At 51.5% G+C, this 14746-nt stretch overlaps 1 protein-coding gene across 5 annotated transcripts in view; it reads left to right on the forward strand.

Moving 5' to 3' along the window:
- Positions 1-10473, forward strand: part of P4HA3 (prolyl 4-hydroxylase subunit alpha 3) — a 33549-nt gene extending 23076 nt beyond the window's left edge. For 3 of the 5 annotated variants that reach the window (XM_048839102.2, XM_048839111.2, XM_075125924.1), the window contains 4 exons: positions 1376-1438; positions 2326-2394; positions 5981-6077; positions 8628-10473. In XM_048839102.2, coding sequence (XP_048695059.2) covers positions 1376-1438; positions 2326-2394; positions 5981-6077; positions 8628-8698 — 300 coding nt within the window. In that variant the 3' untranslated portion in view covers positions 8699-10473. Of the gene's footprint in view, positions 1-1210; positions 1439-2325; positions 2395-5980; positions 6078-8627 lie in introns of those variants that run through there. The other 2 variants (XR_012667262.1, XM_048839139.2) reach the window with 2 other exon arrangements.
- Positions 10474-14746: the final 4273 nt, after the last annotated feature.

Consider the following 14746-nt stretch of genomic DNA (forward strand, 5'->3'; position numbering starts at 1 on the left):
ATCCTGTTCTTAAAAAAGGTAAATTTTATTAAGAACAAAAAAAAAGAAAGAAAATACATCTGGAAACTCAGACTATTGCTAGATTTAAAGAACCCATTTACAAAAATTAAGCATCAAGAATAACCTTCTTGAGGTCCAGCTTAAAGGTTACAAGCAAAACAAAAGCATTTGGAGTTAGCACAGAGGAGTCCACAAGCCATAAAGAAATAAACAGAGATAAACCTATTCTCGTCTTCCTAAACATTTCCTGATCCACTTACATATCTGGGGTTTTAAATGAATACTTTCTAGGTATGATCTGATGATTTTTCATACCTGGTCCAAAGTTTTTACAGCATCACTGCTCCAGAGAACAACACAGACTGACTAAGGGGAAGTTTTTTCCTCAACTTTAAAAAGTTCTGGCCTTCCCATTGGCTCTTTTGGCCAGGTGCCCACTCCCTTCCTTTTACCTGTGCAAGCAGTCAGACTTTTTAACCCTTTACAGGTAAAGCAAGTAGAGAACAGCTACGAAGAGGGATTTTATAGCTAACTGGCTGACTGGGTCCATAAAAGGGAGCTATTCCCCACCCCCCCTTTCATTTATCACAGGATTCTTTCGCATGATCCTTTCCACCTGACTTAAAAAATACTTCTTTTCTGGAACCCCAAGGGCTGCTGTCTCCCTGGGACAGAGAAGATGGCCAAAGATGGGGTTAAAAAAAAATCAGCGTTTTTAAATGGAAACATTTTACAGGAAAATCTCCCGGTTTTGGCTTGGGATAGTTCAATGAAAACACAAAACATTTCCACGGGACATTTTGAAATAATGAAAAAAGTTCACATTTCCAGTGAAAACTTATTGGCATTTTAAAGCCAGTTCTACGCATATTATACCATAAGCTGAGTTCTGCTCTCCCTTGCACCTGTTTACACCTGGGTGACACCTGATTTCAGTAGAGTGACTCCTGATTAGCGTGAGTGTAACTTAGATCAGAATCTGCCCAGTGTTCATTGCTTCCATCCTAGTAAAGATTTGCAGGCCTTGATGTAAGGGGTGGTAAATATGGCAGAATTCAGTGCATATGCTTCGAATAGCAGTCATGTTTAGGAATCTGCTACAAGATTATTTGCTTACTGGCCCTGAGGTGGCAGATGCAAATTGGCATAGGTGACCTTGTCCATTGGCCTTTCCTGTTGTTAATTTCTAATTTCTGTCTCAACATTGCAGGCAACTGGGCACAGTGGATCTTATTAAGGTAGATCGGGCTTTTGGCCTGAACTGCTTCCTTTGAGCGCAGGGCCATGTCCCATAGCACTGGTAACATTAAGCTCTGTTATGAATAGTGCAGCAGTGCTGGGTCCGTGAATGAACAACTGTTCTCTTTTGATGCAGTCAAGAAAGAGCCCCCTTTACAGAATGAAGTCGGGTAACAGACTGGCCACAGTCATGATCTATGTGAGTATTCCCTGCCAGCTGGGGCCTGGGCAGACTTTTGTTTCTTAGTGAGTGTGAAGGGTGGTTAAAAGATGTCTAGGGATATCATTCGAAGGGAGCCTCGATCACACTAAGCTGAATTGCAGCCTGCAACCAAGTCAGGCAATGAGATGTGTTGTGGGCTAGTGGTTAGAGCAGGGAGCCTCCTGGTTTCTATTCCCAGCTGCAGGGGTTGGACTAGGAGCAAATGTGCTCTATACAAGCTCTGTTCGCAACCCCAGACCAGCTGGATGTTTCTGATTAAAAGGATCAACAGGGAAAGAGTTAAGAATGTTTCAGGGTGTCAGTAGGGTTCAGGGTCAACACCCAATTGAGATGGATTAAGGCACCCAACACTTCTCTGAGCTCTGGGTTACAGCCCCCCCATCATGTCACAGGCAGGAGGTTTTCTTCCCATTACTAGGGCTAGACATATGGTTTCAAATGAAAGCTCAGATTCTACAGAACCTCGGCACAGCGTTGGTACAATGAGCCAGTCAGTAGCTAACACCAGCCTAGCTCTTCCCTTGTGGGTGTTCATTATGTGCACCATGGCATGAGTTAGCTCAGGTAGGACATTCCAGGCAGTGTTAAAAAAATACAGAGAAGTCTGTGAGAGAAGCCAACAAATTGGCTTCAAGGCAGCATTGGCAGCTCAAGGGAGCAAGGTGATAAAAGACAAGAACAGACAAGCAGGGAGGGGCAGAATTGTGCAGGGCCTTGAAGGCCGTGTGATCTCAAGCCAATCAAAGCGTCGCTCTGTGCCTCAGTTTCCCCACATGCAAAGCAGCCTCCTCGGTAAAGCGCCCCCTGTGAAAGAGGCTTTGCAAACACACAGTGTTACACTGAGTGCTGCCCTTGTTTTCCAGCTGAGCTCAGTAGAAGCCGGAGGATCCACTGCCTTTATCTATGCAAACCTCAGTGTGCCTGTGGTCAAGGTGAGTGGGAGTTTTTTCCAGCATGATCTCTAGAAATATAGTCTCTCCAGCACAGCTGGGAAGGGACAGCCACCCCACGAGGTACCTGGACCATTAACTCCAGTCTGCCATTTCCTCATCTGTTCCATGAGTAACACCTCCCAAGTGGAAACCTCTCCCAGGGGCCGCGGTGGAAGCTCCCTCTCTGGGGACATTCACTGTTAGACCACAGAACCCGCTAGTCAGTGCTCAGCTGGCCGAGAAGCTGCTCTGGCTGGACAACAGGAACCGCGGTCACGTCTCAGGGCTGGAATGTGCCAAGCAGGCTGTTCCCAGGGGACAGGCGCCAGCTCCTTGTGTGTCCCCATTACGCAGGGAGCTGGGTGCAGCTTTGGCTTGTGCAAATGTTTGGCATCCTGCAAAGTGTGTTTGAGTTTGGCTAAGTCTCCCTCCCCGCCCAAACACACAGGGACGCTCTCTCCAAACACCCGTCCCATTCCAGGCAGGAGCCATGACAATCCAGATCCAGACTTCTCTGGAGTTCGGGAGTGGCTGGATCTGGGAGTTTGGTTCAGCCCATTGCATAGCTAGGGGTGAGCTGCAAGGTTCCACTCTGGAACTGGTTTTTCCTGGAGATTTGGGGGAGAGGGGGGTTCGGGCTTGCACTCTGGAGGTGTTTGCTTGAACCTGGGCTGAGAAGCTGCAAACCAGGTGAGTTTCTCACAGTTTGGGGCTTGATTGGGCCTGATCCTCATTTCCACTGAGCCCCTTTTCCCCACTCCCGACAGTGCAAAGGGGCCTTCGGGGCCCATGTGTCAGTGAGCCACTGGCCCATTGCGAACCTTCTGCCTTGCTCAAAATACAACACTTCACAGTCTGAGTCCAAAATTAGATTCACCTTGTAATGATTCCGTCTCCTGTGGGAACAGGCACCACCCTCTTCCCATCACTGTCTTGTAGGGACAGTTCCCACTAAGTGTAACCCCTGTTGGGGAGGAAGCAGGATGAGGTCAATTCTGGAGGGACTCTGAACTGGGTAATCAGACATATTTGTGGGGGGAGAAGTGTGGTCTGAGCACAGGCCTGGCAGCCAGGATCTGGGGGTTCTAATTCCAGTGCTACCACCAGTGTCCTAGGGCTTTGGGCAAATCACTTAATCACAGAATCAGAGAAATGTCGGGCTGGAAGGGACCTTGAGAGGTCACCAAGTCCAGCCCCCTGCGCTAGACTAGACCATCCCTGACAGGTGTTTGTTCAGCCTTTTCCTTAAAAACATCCAGTGATGGGGATTTCACAGTCTCCCTTAGAATCCTAGTCCAGAGTCTAACTACTCGTAGAGACAGAAAGCTTTTCCTAATATCTAAGCCCCCTGCCTGGGGCTGAAGCCCTTGAATTTCAGCTTTGGCCCCCACACCTGGGGCAGTGCAGCTCGGGCTTTGGCCCCCCACTCCTGGGGTCCTGTAGTGATTGTTGCTGTCAGAAGGGGGTCGTGGTGCAATGAAGTTTGAGAACCCCGGACATAAATCTCCATTGTTGCAGACTAAGCCCACTAGTTCTTGTCCTCCCTTCAGTGGACGTGGCGAACGATTGATCCCCGTCCTCTCTAGAACAGAGCTGAAGACGGTTATCAGGTCCTCCGGTCATTCTGCTTTACTCAACACTAAACATGCCCAGGTTTTCAACCTTTCCTCCTAGGTCAGGGTTTCTGAACCTTTGATCATTTTTGTTGCTCTTCTCTGACTCTCTCCAACTTAGCCACATCTTTCCTAAAGTGTGGTGCCCAGACAGTACTCCAGCTGGGGGCTCACCAGTGTTGATTTCAGACGAATTTTCTAATTTGTCAAGGTCGTTTTGAATTCGAATCCTGTCCTCCGGCATGCTTGCAGCCTTTCCCAGCTTGGCGTCACCTGCAAATTTTATACACATACTTCATTATCCAAGTCATGAATGGACATATTGAAATGTACTACACCCAGGACTGACCCCTGCTGGACACACCCTAGATTTGCCTTTCCAGTTTGACAGTAATTATTGATAACTACTACCCAGGAAAGCTTATTCCCAAATAAATTTGTTTGTTAGTCTCTAAGGTGCCACAAGGACTCCTCGTTATCTTTGAATACAGACTTTCAACCACTTGTGCACCCACCTTCTAGTAATTTCATGTTGACCAAATTTCCCTAGTTTGCTTCTGAGAATGTCATGTGGAATTGTGTCAAAGGCCTTACTGAAATCAAGATATAGCATGTCTTCTGCTTGCCTCCTAGCCACCCGGCCAGTAACCCTGTCAAAGAGAAAATTAGGCTCATTTGGTGCGATTTGTTCTTGACAAATCCATGCTGGTTATTCATATAACCCTGTTATCCTCCAGGTGCTAACAAACTGATTGTTTACTAATTTGTTACAGTATCTTTCCAGGGATTGAAGTTAAGATGACTGTCCATAATTCTCCAGGGCCTCCTTGTTCCCCTTTTTAAAGATAAGAGCTAGGTTTGCCCTCCTCCAGTCCTTTGAAACCTCACCCATCCTCCATGTTTTCTTGAAGACAATTGCTAATGGTTCTGAGATTGCTTCAGCTAGTTTGTTAAGTACCCTAGGAAGAATTTCATCTGAATTGCATTTAATCTCTGCCTCACCTGTGAAAGGGAGATGATAATTCTTCCCTTCTAGAGCTGGTGTGTGGCTTAGGTAATGGTTAAATAATACATTGCCCTGCTATTGCCTCTTTCACTACAGGATCTCAAAATCTTTTACAAGTTAAGCCTCGAAACGCCTAGGAAGTAGCATTATTATCACCATTTTACACATGGGGAAACTGAGGCACACCAAGGTTGATTTGCCCAAGAGCACAGGATGAGCACTGGGATTAGAACCCTCATATCCTGGCTCCTGGGCCTGTGCTCAGACCCAAATATGTCTGATTGCCCAATTCAGAGGGTGGTGCCTGTCCCCAGAGGGGATGGAATCGTTACAAGGTGAATCTAATTTTAGACTCAGACCGTGAAGCGTTGTAATCTGAGCAATGCAGAAGATTTGCAGTGGCACCAGCGGTTTACTGATACCTGGGCCCCCGAAAGCCCCTTTACACTGTCGGGAGTGGCCGAGCCAGGAACAGAAGCCAGATTTCCTGACCCATGATTCAGTGCTATAGCCACAAGACAGCTGTTGCCCCCATTGTGCTGTGGGGTCTCCTTCCCCAGGGAGTGCTAAGCAGCAGCGGCAGTTTGCAGCCTTTGCAAAGCAATTGTCTCGGACCCCTCCAGTTTAATGGGAAGGCTGGGAGCAGGCCGAATAACAAGTGTGTCTATACAGTAAACTGCTCCTCCATCAGCTTTTCTTCCTGAGCAATGAAACTAGCATGTCCCTTGGGCACCACAGACACAGACAGGTCATTCCAGTGCATGGATGTGTGTGGGACAGCCGCCGTGCTGGGGGACGGAACTGGGGAACGCCAGAGCTAAAAACACTACACCTCCCAAGAAGGGACTGCAGCAGACTCCGATCTGCTGTGAATGAGCCGCGACAGAACCCGACTCGCTCACCAGTGGGCGCCGCGTGCTGCTGAGGGAGCCCCCTCCAGCCATCACGCATCTTGTCTCATTTCCAGAATGCAGCTCTGTTCTGGTGGAACCTTCACAGGAACGGAGCTGGGAACGGGGACACCCTCCACGCCGGCTGCCCAGTCCTCGCAGGAGACAAGTGGGGTAAGAGACGCCGGAGATCATCACAATGCACAGCCCGCTAGCCTCCCTGATCAGGTGTTCTGTTGTTTGAAACCCTGGTGCAGTGAAACCCGGAGAAAGGATGGCCTGACAGAGGGCAACAAGCTAGTCACTCTGTCTGCCCAGGATGGGCATGCTAGTACAGGCAGGAAGTAGGGATGAGATGGTGCTGCAATGCCAAAATAGCCACGGGACAGAGGGACAAGGCAGCAGATGAGAGACACCTTTGAAACACTAATAATCCTCTGCAACAGGAGTTCCAAGCACTTTGCAAAAAATGATGTCTAGGTGCGGGATACTTAAATACCACTTCACCCCTTCTGAAATGCAGCCACCTCTGGGGTGAAGCCTGGCAGCTGTTTAACTGTTCACAGCAGTGCTGCATGACAGTTTAGGACAGGAAGTGGAGAATACTGTATCTGACTGACACTATGGGGAGAATTTAGGGAACCACGGTGTAAGGTCCAGAAGTAGAATTTGGCCAGCACGCCCTGACGCTTGTGAAAAGTGACTCGAGACCTTTAACAGCCACAAGTGGTCAGGAGCTTAGTTTTCCATCTCCTCCAAATGCCAAAACCTCCAGGAAAACCGTGTGCCTCTAGCACCAGAGCACCCCCTGCTGGATTGCCGCATCTCTGCTCTAGCTCTTTGTGGAGGTCTCCCGTGCATGTGTTAAGCCATCATGACCCTGCTTAGCTTCTGAGAGCTGAGAGGCTCACAACACACAGAGACCACATTAAAATAAACACAGCTGGGGAAACTGAGGTACCGCGGGGAGATGAAGGGACTCAGACACAGTGGGGAATCAGCCTTTCCTAGCTGCCTGTTTGGGTGGTGTCTAACAAGCAAATGTATATCACGTGCAAAAGTGGGATGGTTTAAATTACAAACAATCACAGAAATGACCTTTATGGCAGTTGGCAGCAATGTCTAGTGGTTAGAACAGAGGGGCCAGGGAGTCAGGGCTCCTGGGGGTCTAGTCCCCGCTGTGTCTGAGTCCTTTCACATCCCCGCTATACCTCAGTTTCCCCAGCTGCAGAGCTAATGCTGCCTTGGGACAGAGGGGCTGTCTGAGGGTTCATGCATGGTTCATTCAGTGCTTGGCGAAGGCCCAATGGCACGTGCTAGGAAAGCACCGGGGCTTACTACTTCTCATCATGCTAGCCTGCTCTGCCCAGCCCTGGGACAGTTTCTGTTGCCATAGTAATGAGAATCCTTCAAAAGGGGAGGGAGGCTTTAAAAATAAAGCTAGTCTGGGGTGCAAATAAAAGCTGAACTAGCTCCCTCCCCGTGAAGATGGCAGCCAGCCCAGAGTTTGGGGCCTGCGTCTTCCCAGCACCCCGGCACGGAGCTTACTCCGGCTTCAGTTCAGCCTGCTTTGCACCTTCCCTTAGTCTTGAGCAGTTTCTGACGGGGAGGATGGGCCGGGGCTGCCTGCGCTAGCAGGGGACTGTGTCAGTGACCCAGAAGGTGCCTTCCCATCCTACGGGCCATGCTTTCCGGTTAGGGAGCCGTCCCGCATTGTCGCAGGGAGGGAGGTGTAGCTCTGGCTCCACTTTCTACAGCCACCGAGCACGTTGCCCGCCGGGTTCCCCAGCACCTGTGGCTGCAGCAGCTTGGCACTGCCCAGGGAGTGAGCGCCACGCTGCCAGCTCCCTCCCGGAGCGAGCCGACTCGGTGTCTCTACGCAATGAGCAGCCCGGCTCGATGGACTGGGGCTCGCGCGGCTTGGGCGACCGCCCTAAGAATAGCCCCGCAGGCTGGAGCTCGGGCTCCGAAGCCCATCCGCCTCCCCAGACTGCAGAGCCCGAGCCACAACGGCTACGTGGCCATTTGTAGCCCGAGCCCGTGAGCCCCAGTCAGTTGCCCCAGGCTCCGGCAACGCACACTCTCCCTTTGCCCTTCGAGAACGCCTCCCACCTGAGGCTCTCCACGGGCTTTCCAAGCATTAGTGGCTTTACACTCAATCATCCCATCTCTGACAGTGGCCAGAGCTAACTGCAGGAGAAGAGGTAAGAAAGGCCTAGGAGGTGGGTGATGGCAGAATTACCAGCTCATCGGGGAGTTCTCCCTCTGGCCTCTTCAGTGGATTGGCTGACTCAGGAGTGTCTGTATCCCTTCCTGGCATCTCTGTTACTCTCTCCATTTTAGAACTTTAGGGAAACTGAGGCAGGGAGCACTTCACACCAGAATGTTCAGCCTCTATGGAGTCACCCAAATAAGTGGCCGGATTTTCAAACACAACTCAGACCGCTGGGGGTGGGGGCAGAGCCCTTGAATATCTGGCCCCGAGCAATTTGGGATGCTTGACTTGAGTCCGTGTCTGAGCCAGGACTAGGAACGAACCCCTGGCTCTTAGTCCTGACTGCTCCCTGCTCCCTGTATGCTGCAGGGCATGATCCCCCAGCAGCAGGCAGATGGGCTGAACGCCTGAGCTTCTCCTCCACCTCAGCCTCTGAGACTCTCGTGTTGAACCCGTGCGGACGCCCAGTGCCGCCCTCTCTCAGTGTGCGTCGCCCCCGTCTCTTACAGTGGCAAACAAATGGATCCACGAACACGGGCAGGAGTTCCGAAGGCAGTGCGGCCCTGACCCCAACGACTAAGGGCCAGAGCAGAGCGTGACCACTCCACCCAATCCAAAGGCATGGAAAGAGCTGCAGGATGGAAACTCACCACCATCAGAGCCAGAAGCAGGGACCACCTGGAAACGCCAGCTGGTTGGCTGCAAGGGAATATGGCCTGCTGCCAAGGCACGTCTCAGCAAGGCTTCCTCTGCTGCATATTGAGTCTAAGGATCCAGGAGGGGCTGGGAGGGGGGAATGGAACAAAAGTCACAGTGGGAGGGGAGCAGGGCACTTGTAAGGAGAGAAAGAGGCAGCTGGATGCGCCGGGGCTGGCTCAGCTAGGGAACAAGAACAGCAGAAAGGGCGTGATGCCGTTCCTAGGAAGTTCCCATGGGCCAAGGGGGAGGAACTAGTCCGAGGGCCAGAGTCTGATTTCAGTTACACTGACCATGTTAAGTCTGGACTTATTCACTGACTTCAACCCTAGGTTGGCACCAGTGTCATTTAGAGCAGAGTTTGGTCTATCGGGGAAAATAAAGCAAAGGGAGACTGAATAGCCAGAGCAACCCCCTAACGGGGTGACTCTGGCCTGCACAGTATGCTGGAGGAATCAGTGTTGCATTGGGCGAGGGTAAGGCAGCAATACTCAATTAGATCTGGAGAATTTTATGACCCAAGGCGGGCCATTTGCGCAGAAGGCTGACAAAATTAAAAACAAAGAATAATTTCAGCTGCCAACAAATAAAGACCTTGACTGCAACACAAATATTAGTGTTTCTATCTTTTAACCAAGTCTACAAATCACCATTATTCCCTGTGTTTGTGGCAATCTCTACTGGGAGAGGTGAGATCGATGACTCTGGCAGGCTTGGTGAGGAGTGGTTTGTAGGAGATCAGGGCAAGGCGCATGCACTGGTGAAGATGCTCATCTGTCAGGCAACTGCAGGGTTGGTTTTTTTATAAAGGTCATAGTAGAAAACCCAGATTCGCAGAGGTACATTGATCCGAACATTATTAAAAGATAGATGGCTGGATTCTGGCTATTCTGAAACTGGGCAGCATATGGAATCCAGAAATCACCAAGTCCCACTTTTCTGAATGTTGCCTTCAAGACAGCTGAGCTCCGGAGTCTTACAGTTTCAAATGGAAAGGCACCTTCATCAATTGAATCAAGAATGTTCTTTGCTTCAGAAGGGCAAGGTCCATTGGCAGAGACGACAAACAGAGCCTCACCTCTTCCCGCCCCTGCTCCACCCTGGCCCCACTTCTTCCTGTCAGGACCACCTCCTCCTCTGAGCGCATCGCGTCCTCGCTCCTCCCCCCTTCACCTCCCTCCCAGCCTCCTGCAAGCCACAAAACAGCTGTTTGCTGCGGGCGGGAGGCGCTGGGATTATCAGCAGGGGGAAATTAGTTTTTGTAGTGACCCATCCACTCCCAGTCTTTATTCAGGCCTAATTTGATGGTGTCCAGTTTGCAAATTAATTCCAGTGCTGCCATTTCTTGTTGGAGTCTGTTACTCACACCTTCTTGTTAATTGTTTGAAATGAGCCACCTTGATTACATTGGCCTCATTAGCACTACAAAAGTGATTTCCACCCCTTCTTGTCAACTGTTGAGAATAGCCCACTTCCATCTTAATTGAATTGGCTCATTCACACTGACCTCCCCCCCTTGGTAAGGCAACGCCTATCTTTTCATATGCTGTGTATTTATACCTCCCTACTGTATGTTCCACTCCATGCATCTGATGAAGTGGGTTTTAGCCCACGACAGCTTATGCCCAGATAAATTTATTAGTCTCTACGGTGCCACAAGGACTCCTCATTGTTTCTGAAGACCAGTCTGTAGCTCTGCCTAGTCAAACAGCCTCGCGAAAGGAGGCTGACCCTCCAATAACATAGCCAGCTAAGGAGGAATGTTGATGTCTTACTGTATTGCCCCCCGTGAGGCTGCTGTCTGTTCAGCAGTAGGTTTAAATGCATAGAAGAGCAAATCATTGCTAATAACACTGCTGTCGCAGGGCGCTGAATGATGCTGATTTGCTGTGTCCGCTGGCAGTCCCTCAATTTACAGCAACCAGACAGCTACCTGTAAGCCAGCTTTGGGCTGGCTCCCAGTCCCAAGGCTGTGCTCCGTTCCCTTGTTGCAATGATGGGTCTGAAATGTAAATCTGGCAAGAAGCGCAGCCCAGGAGGAGAGGAAGGTGCTAATGTCGCCTGTGTTGGTTGTATCCCAGCACCAGGCCAGCATTCAAAGGATCCAGTGGACCAGCAGAACCAGCAGGTCCCAGGGAAGCTGCCTGCCTTAAAGGGGAAGCATCACCAGCAAGAGAGCTTGTAGGAAACTGGTTTTCTCCAGAAGTTTGACATCTTGGTGGCGTTTGCATCCGTTAGCCGTTAGTTTGTTTTTAATACATTTCGTAATCAAAGCTTGTACAGAAAACAGTTCTGACGGTTTTCATTTAAAACCTGCTGGTTTTGAGAAGCGAAACGCATTTTTTTCAGTAAAACTTAAGCTTACGAAAGTCACAAATATTTTCACGAAAACCAAACCATGGCGGCCATTTTTTCGCAACGAAAGATTTTGCAACCCGCCTCCCAGCTCTTCATTTGTAAAAATGTCAAGTGAGTCTAATCCGCAACTCCTGGGGAACTTTGGAAGGGGATCTCAAACCTTGTGATTTGTGCAGCTTTCGTTTACGTCCTGTGTTACCCTGCTGCTTTCTTAAGAGCTTCACGGTTGCATTCCTTTGCCTCACAATGGTGTTTCTTCCTCGCTTGTCAGACAGAGCTTCATTGCTTGTAAGGCCTGAAAGCACCATTGCGTTCATCTAGTCTGACCCCCTGCATAGCCCAGGCCAGAAAACCTCACCCAGCAATTCCTGCATCCAGCCCCTATCTTATGGTTGAGCTCGGCATAGTTTTAAAAAACGCGCCCAGTGACTTTTCCATTCACTAGTCTCCTTTTATTCCCTCCTCTCCCCTTTGCCTAGGGTCCGCTGTCTCCACTACTACAACGTCACGGGCAGCTAGCATAGTAGCCTTTTAAACCCCGTGCCCAGTGGGATACTGACTAATGTCGAGCCCCTGTTTTCCCTGCCGCTTTTGCCTGTTGAACAGTTCTTTGCTCGCTGCTGAAATTCTGCCCCCTGCTGTAGAGTGGTGCACAGTACGTGTTCAATTCTGTGCTGCAAAGAGCTGCAGGGCGATAAGTGGCAGTGAGGAGCTACCCAGCTAACAGTGAACGCTGTGGAACTGGGAGTAATTAGCTGTCTCTCTAGGACAGAGGTGGGCAAACTGTGGCCCGCGGGCCACATGCGGCCCGCGAGCCCCTCCTGCCTGGCCCCTGAGCTCCTGGCCCGGGAGGCTGGCCCCCGGCCCCTCGCCTCCTGTTCGCCCACCCCCACAGCCTCAGTGAACCATGCCGCCAGCACCATGCTCTGGGCACTGGGGCTGCAAGCTCCTGGGGCAGCGCATCTGCAGAGCCCAGCCTGCCCCGGTGCTCTGAGCTGCACAGGGCATGGCTGGCTCCAGCCGCACGGCACGGCTGCAGAGCCACCAGCCACCGGTGCTCCAGGCAGCGCGGTAAGGGGTCAGGGAGCGGGGGGGTTGGCTAGAGGGCAGGAGAGTTCGGGGGGGGTGGTCAGGGGATGTGGGGGTGTGGATGGGGTCGTGGCGGTCAGAGGGCGGGGAACAGGTGGGTTGAATGGGGGCAGGGGTCCTGGGGAGGCAGTCAGGAAGGAGCAGGGGCTTGAGGGGGCAGTGGGGGGCAGTCAGATGCAGGGGTTCCGGGGGCGGTCAGGGGCCAGGAAGTGTGTGGGGGGGCGGATAGGGCAGAGGTCCGGGGCGGGGCAAGAAGCAGGGGGTGGGGAGTGGAGAGGGGAAGGGGGCCTGGCCACACCTGGCTGTTTGGGGAGGCACAGCCTCCCTGAACCGGCCCTCCATACAATTTCCGAAACCAGATGTGGCCCTCAGGCCAAAAAGTTTGCCCGCCCCTGCTCTAGGACAAATACTCTAAGGTCTGTATAAATGTCTTCCTCTCTTAGCCAGTTTTCTGGTTCCATCAGGCATGTCTCTGCTGCAGCTGGGAGGTGTGACTCCCAGCCCAGTTAGAGAGACACACGCTACCTCTGCTTGATGTAGTTTGCTAAAAGTAGCCATGTGGCCGTTTGTCCCGGGCGGTGGCTCCGGCTAGCCACCCAAATCCAAGCCCACCTGAGTCCAGGCAGCTCCCATGCAGCACCATCCACACTGCTATTTTTAATGTGCTAGCTTAGCAGAGCTCCCAGCTGCAGTATGGACAGCCCCAAGAGTCTTCCTTTAAACATACTGGTCTGGGTATAACAATAATAAAACAATAAAACCCACAGCTGGTTAGGCTGCTACTATGCTGCACACCCCAGCCAGATGGAACTTTAAAGTGGCAGCAGGGCTTGAACTCAGAGCCTACTGCTCCCAAACCACAGACCCCAGTGAGCTGAGCTAGAGGAGAATCACCATTAGCACTGCAGGGTCTATGACACATAGGAGAGCAGTTCATATTCAATCCAGCAAAGGACAGCGGACTCACACTGACTAGCCAATCAGCTTAGTATATTGTGTAATGCTCTATAGTCAACCCACCTCAGCCCTGTGAGACAGAGAAGGATTACAATCCCCTTGGATAGCTAGGCACACTGATGCCTAGAGCCGGAGGTGACATTATTTAGCCAAGGCCACCCAGCCAATCACTCTCAATGCTGGGATTTGGACTCAGGAGTTCCTGCTTCCCCACCCCATGCACAGGCTTCCAGATCACTCTCTAGCTGAAGAAGTTTCCTGTCCAGCCATCCTCTCCCCGGCCCCATATTTAGATTGACGGCCCCAGTCTGCTCCTGGTGACAGATGCACTATTAATGACAGATGCACTATTACTGGTCGCTAGCGAGCTTTGGGCTGGAAAATCAGAGGCCTCCACAATGGAACAGCCCTCCTAGACCAGCGGCTCCCACCCATCTCCTGTGCGGGCTCCACGTGGGCTCCTGGTACTGGGCTCCTGATACCAGGCCCTGGCCCAGCGTTAGCAGGTGGCTTAGTGGTTAGAGCGCAGGATTGGGCTACATTCTATTCCTGGCTCTGCAGGGTGCCCTTGGGCAAGTCACTTCATCTCTCCATGCCTCGGTTTCCCCATCTGTACAATGGGGATAATGACACTGACTTACTTTGAGCTCTAGGGATGAAAAGTGCTATGTAACAGCTTGGTTTTCTGTTCCATTTTCTCTCTCCTGTCCTTCCTTTTCTGCTTCTTTTCTTCTCTCCTTCTCATCCTCTGTCTCTGCTAATCGCTGCTCTCGGGTCTGTTTGGCTTTCCTGTTCCACGGCTCCCCGGCCCTGGTCCCCGCCAGCAGAAAGCCGCATGCCGTGGGGGGCAGGAGGGGTGTTAGTGTCTATGGGAGCCTCCATGAGGCTGATCGCATTTAGCTCAGTGCTGTAATGAGCAGAGAGAAGCTTTGCATTGTGGGGTTTCCACCTGAGCCTACAGCTGCTTCTATGGTGGTTTTCTTGGAACTGAGGGGGGGGCAGCAGGCAGGTAGATTTCCAGGAGCCCCTTCTATCCTGGAGCCCTGGGAGCACATTGCAGGGAGGAGAATAGAGCTGGGGTCATGCAACTTTCTGTGCTCCCACTGTTTTCCTGTGCCCTGTGTCTCTGCCTCCAGAGTAATCAGGGGCCCATCTAGGCAGACGCTTCCACTGGAGTGGGAAACTCACTACCAGGCCACTCAGTCAGTCCATGCCCCAAGACCCAGGAGGTCTATTCCCTATAGCATGTCCTCCAGTCTTCTGCCCGCTCTCATTAATGACTCATTTGCCTGGGCTCCCATCTCGAGCCATTGGGAGGCTCTCACACAGTCTCTCAGCTTTCACCTCCCCTGCTCTGCAGCCTAGGATGGGCCCTCAGATACCCTGGGGATGGGCTCAGTATAGGAACCTGAACAGAATACCTCTCTTCACTCGGCTTCATCCCATTCCTCCTAGCTGCCTCCACTCGTTAACATCAGCCCCATCCAAAGCCACAATAGGCCACCCCTGGTTCTCCAGTTCCATAGCT

The sequence above is a fragment of the Caretta caretta genome, chromosome 1 (assembly GCF_965140235.1).
Source record: "Caretta caretta isolate rCarCar2 chromosome 1, rCarCar1.hap1, whole genome shotgun sequence".
NCBI lineage: Eukaryota > Metazoa > Chordata > Testudines > Cheloniidae > Caretta > Caretta caretta.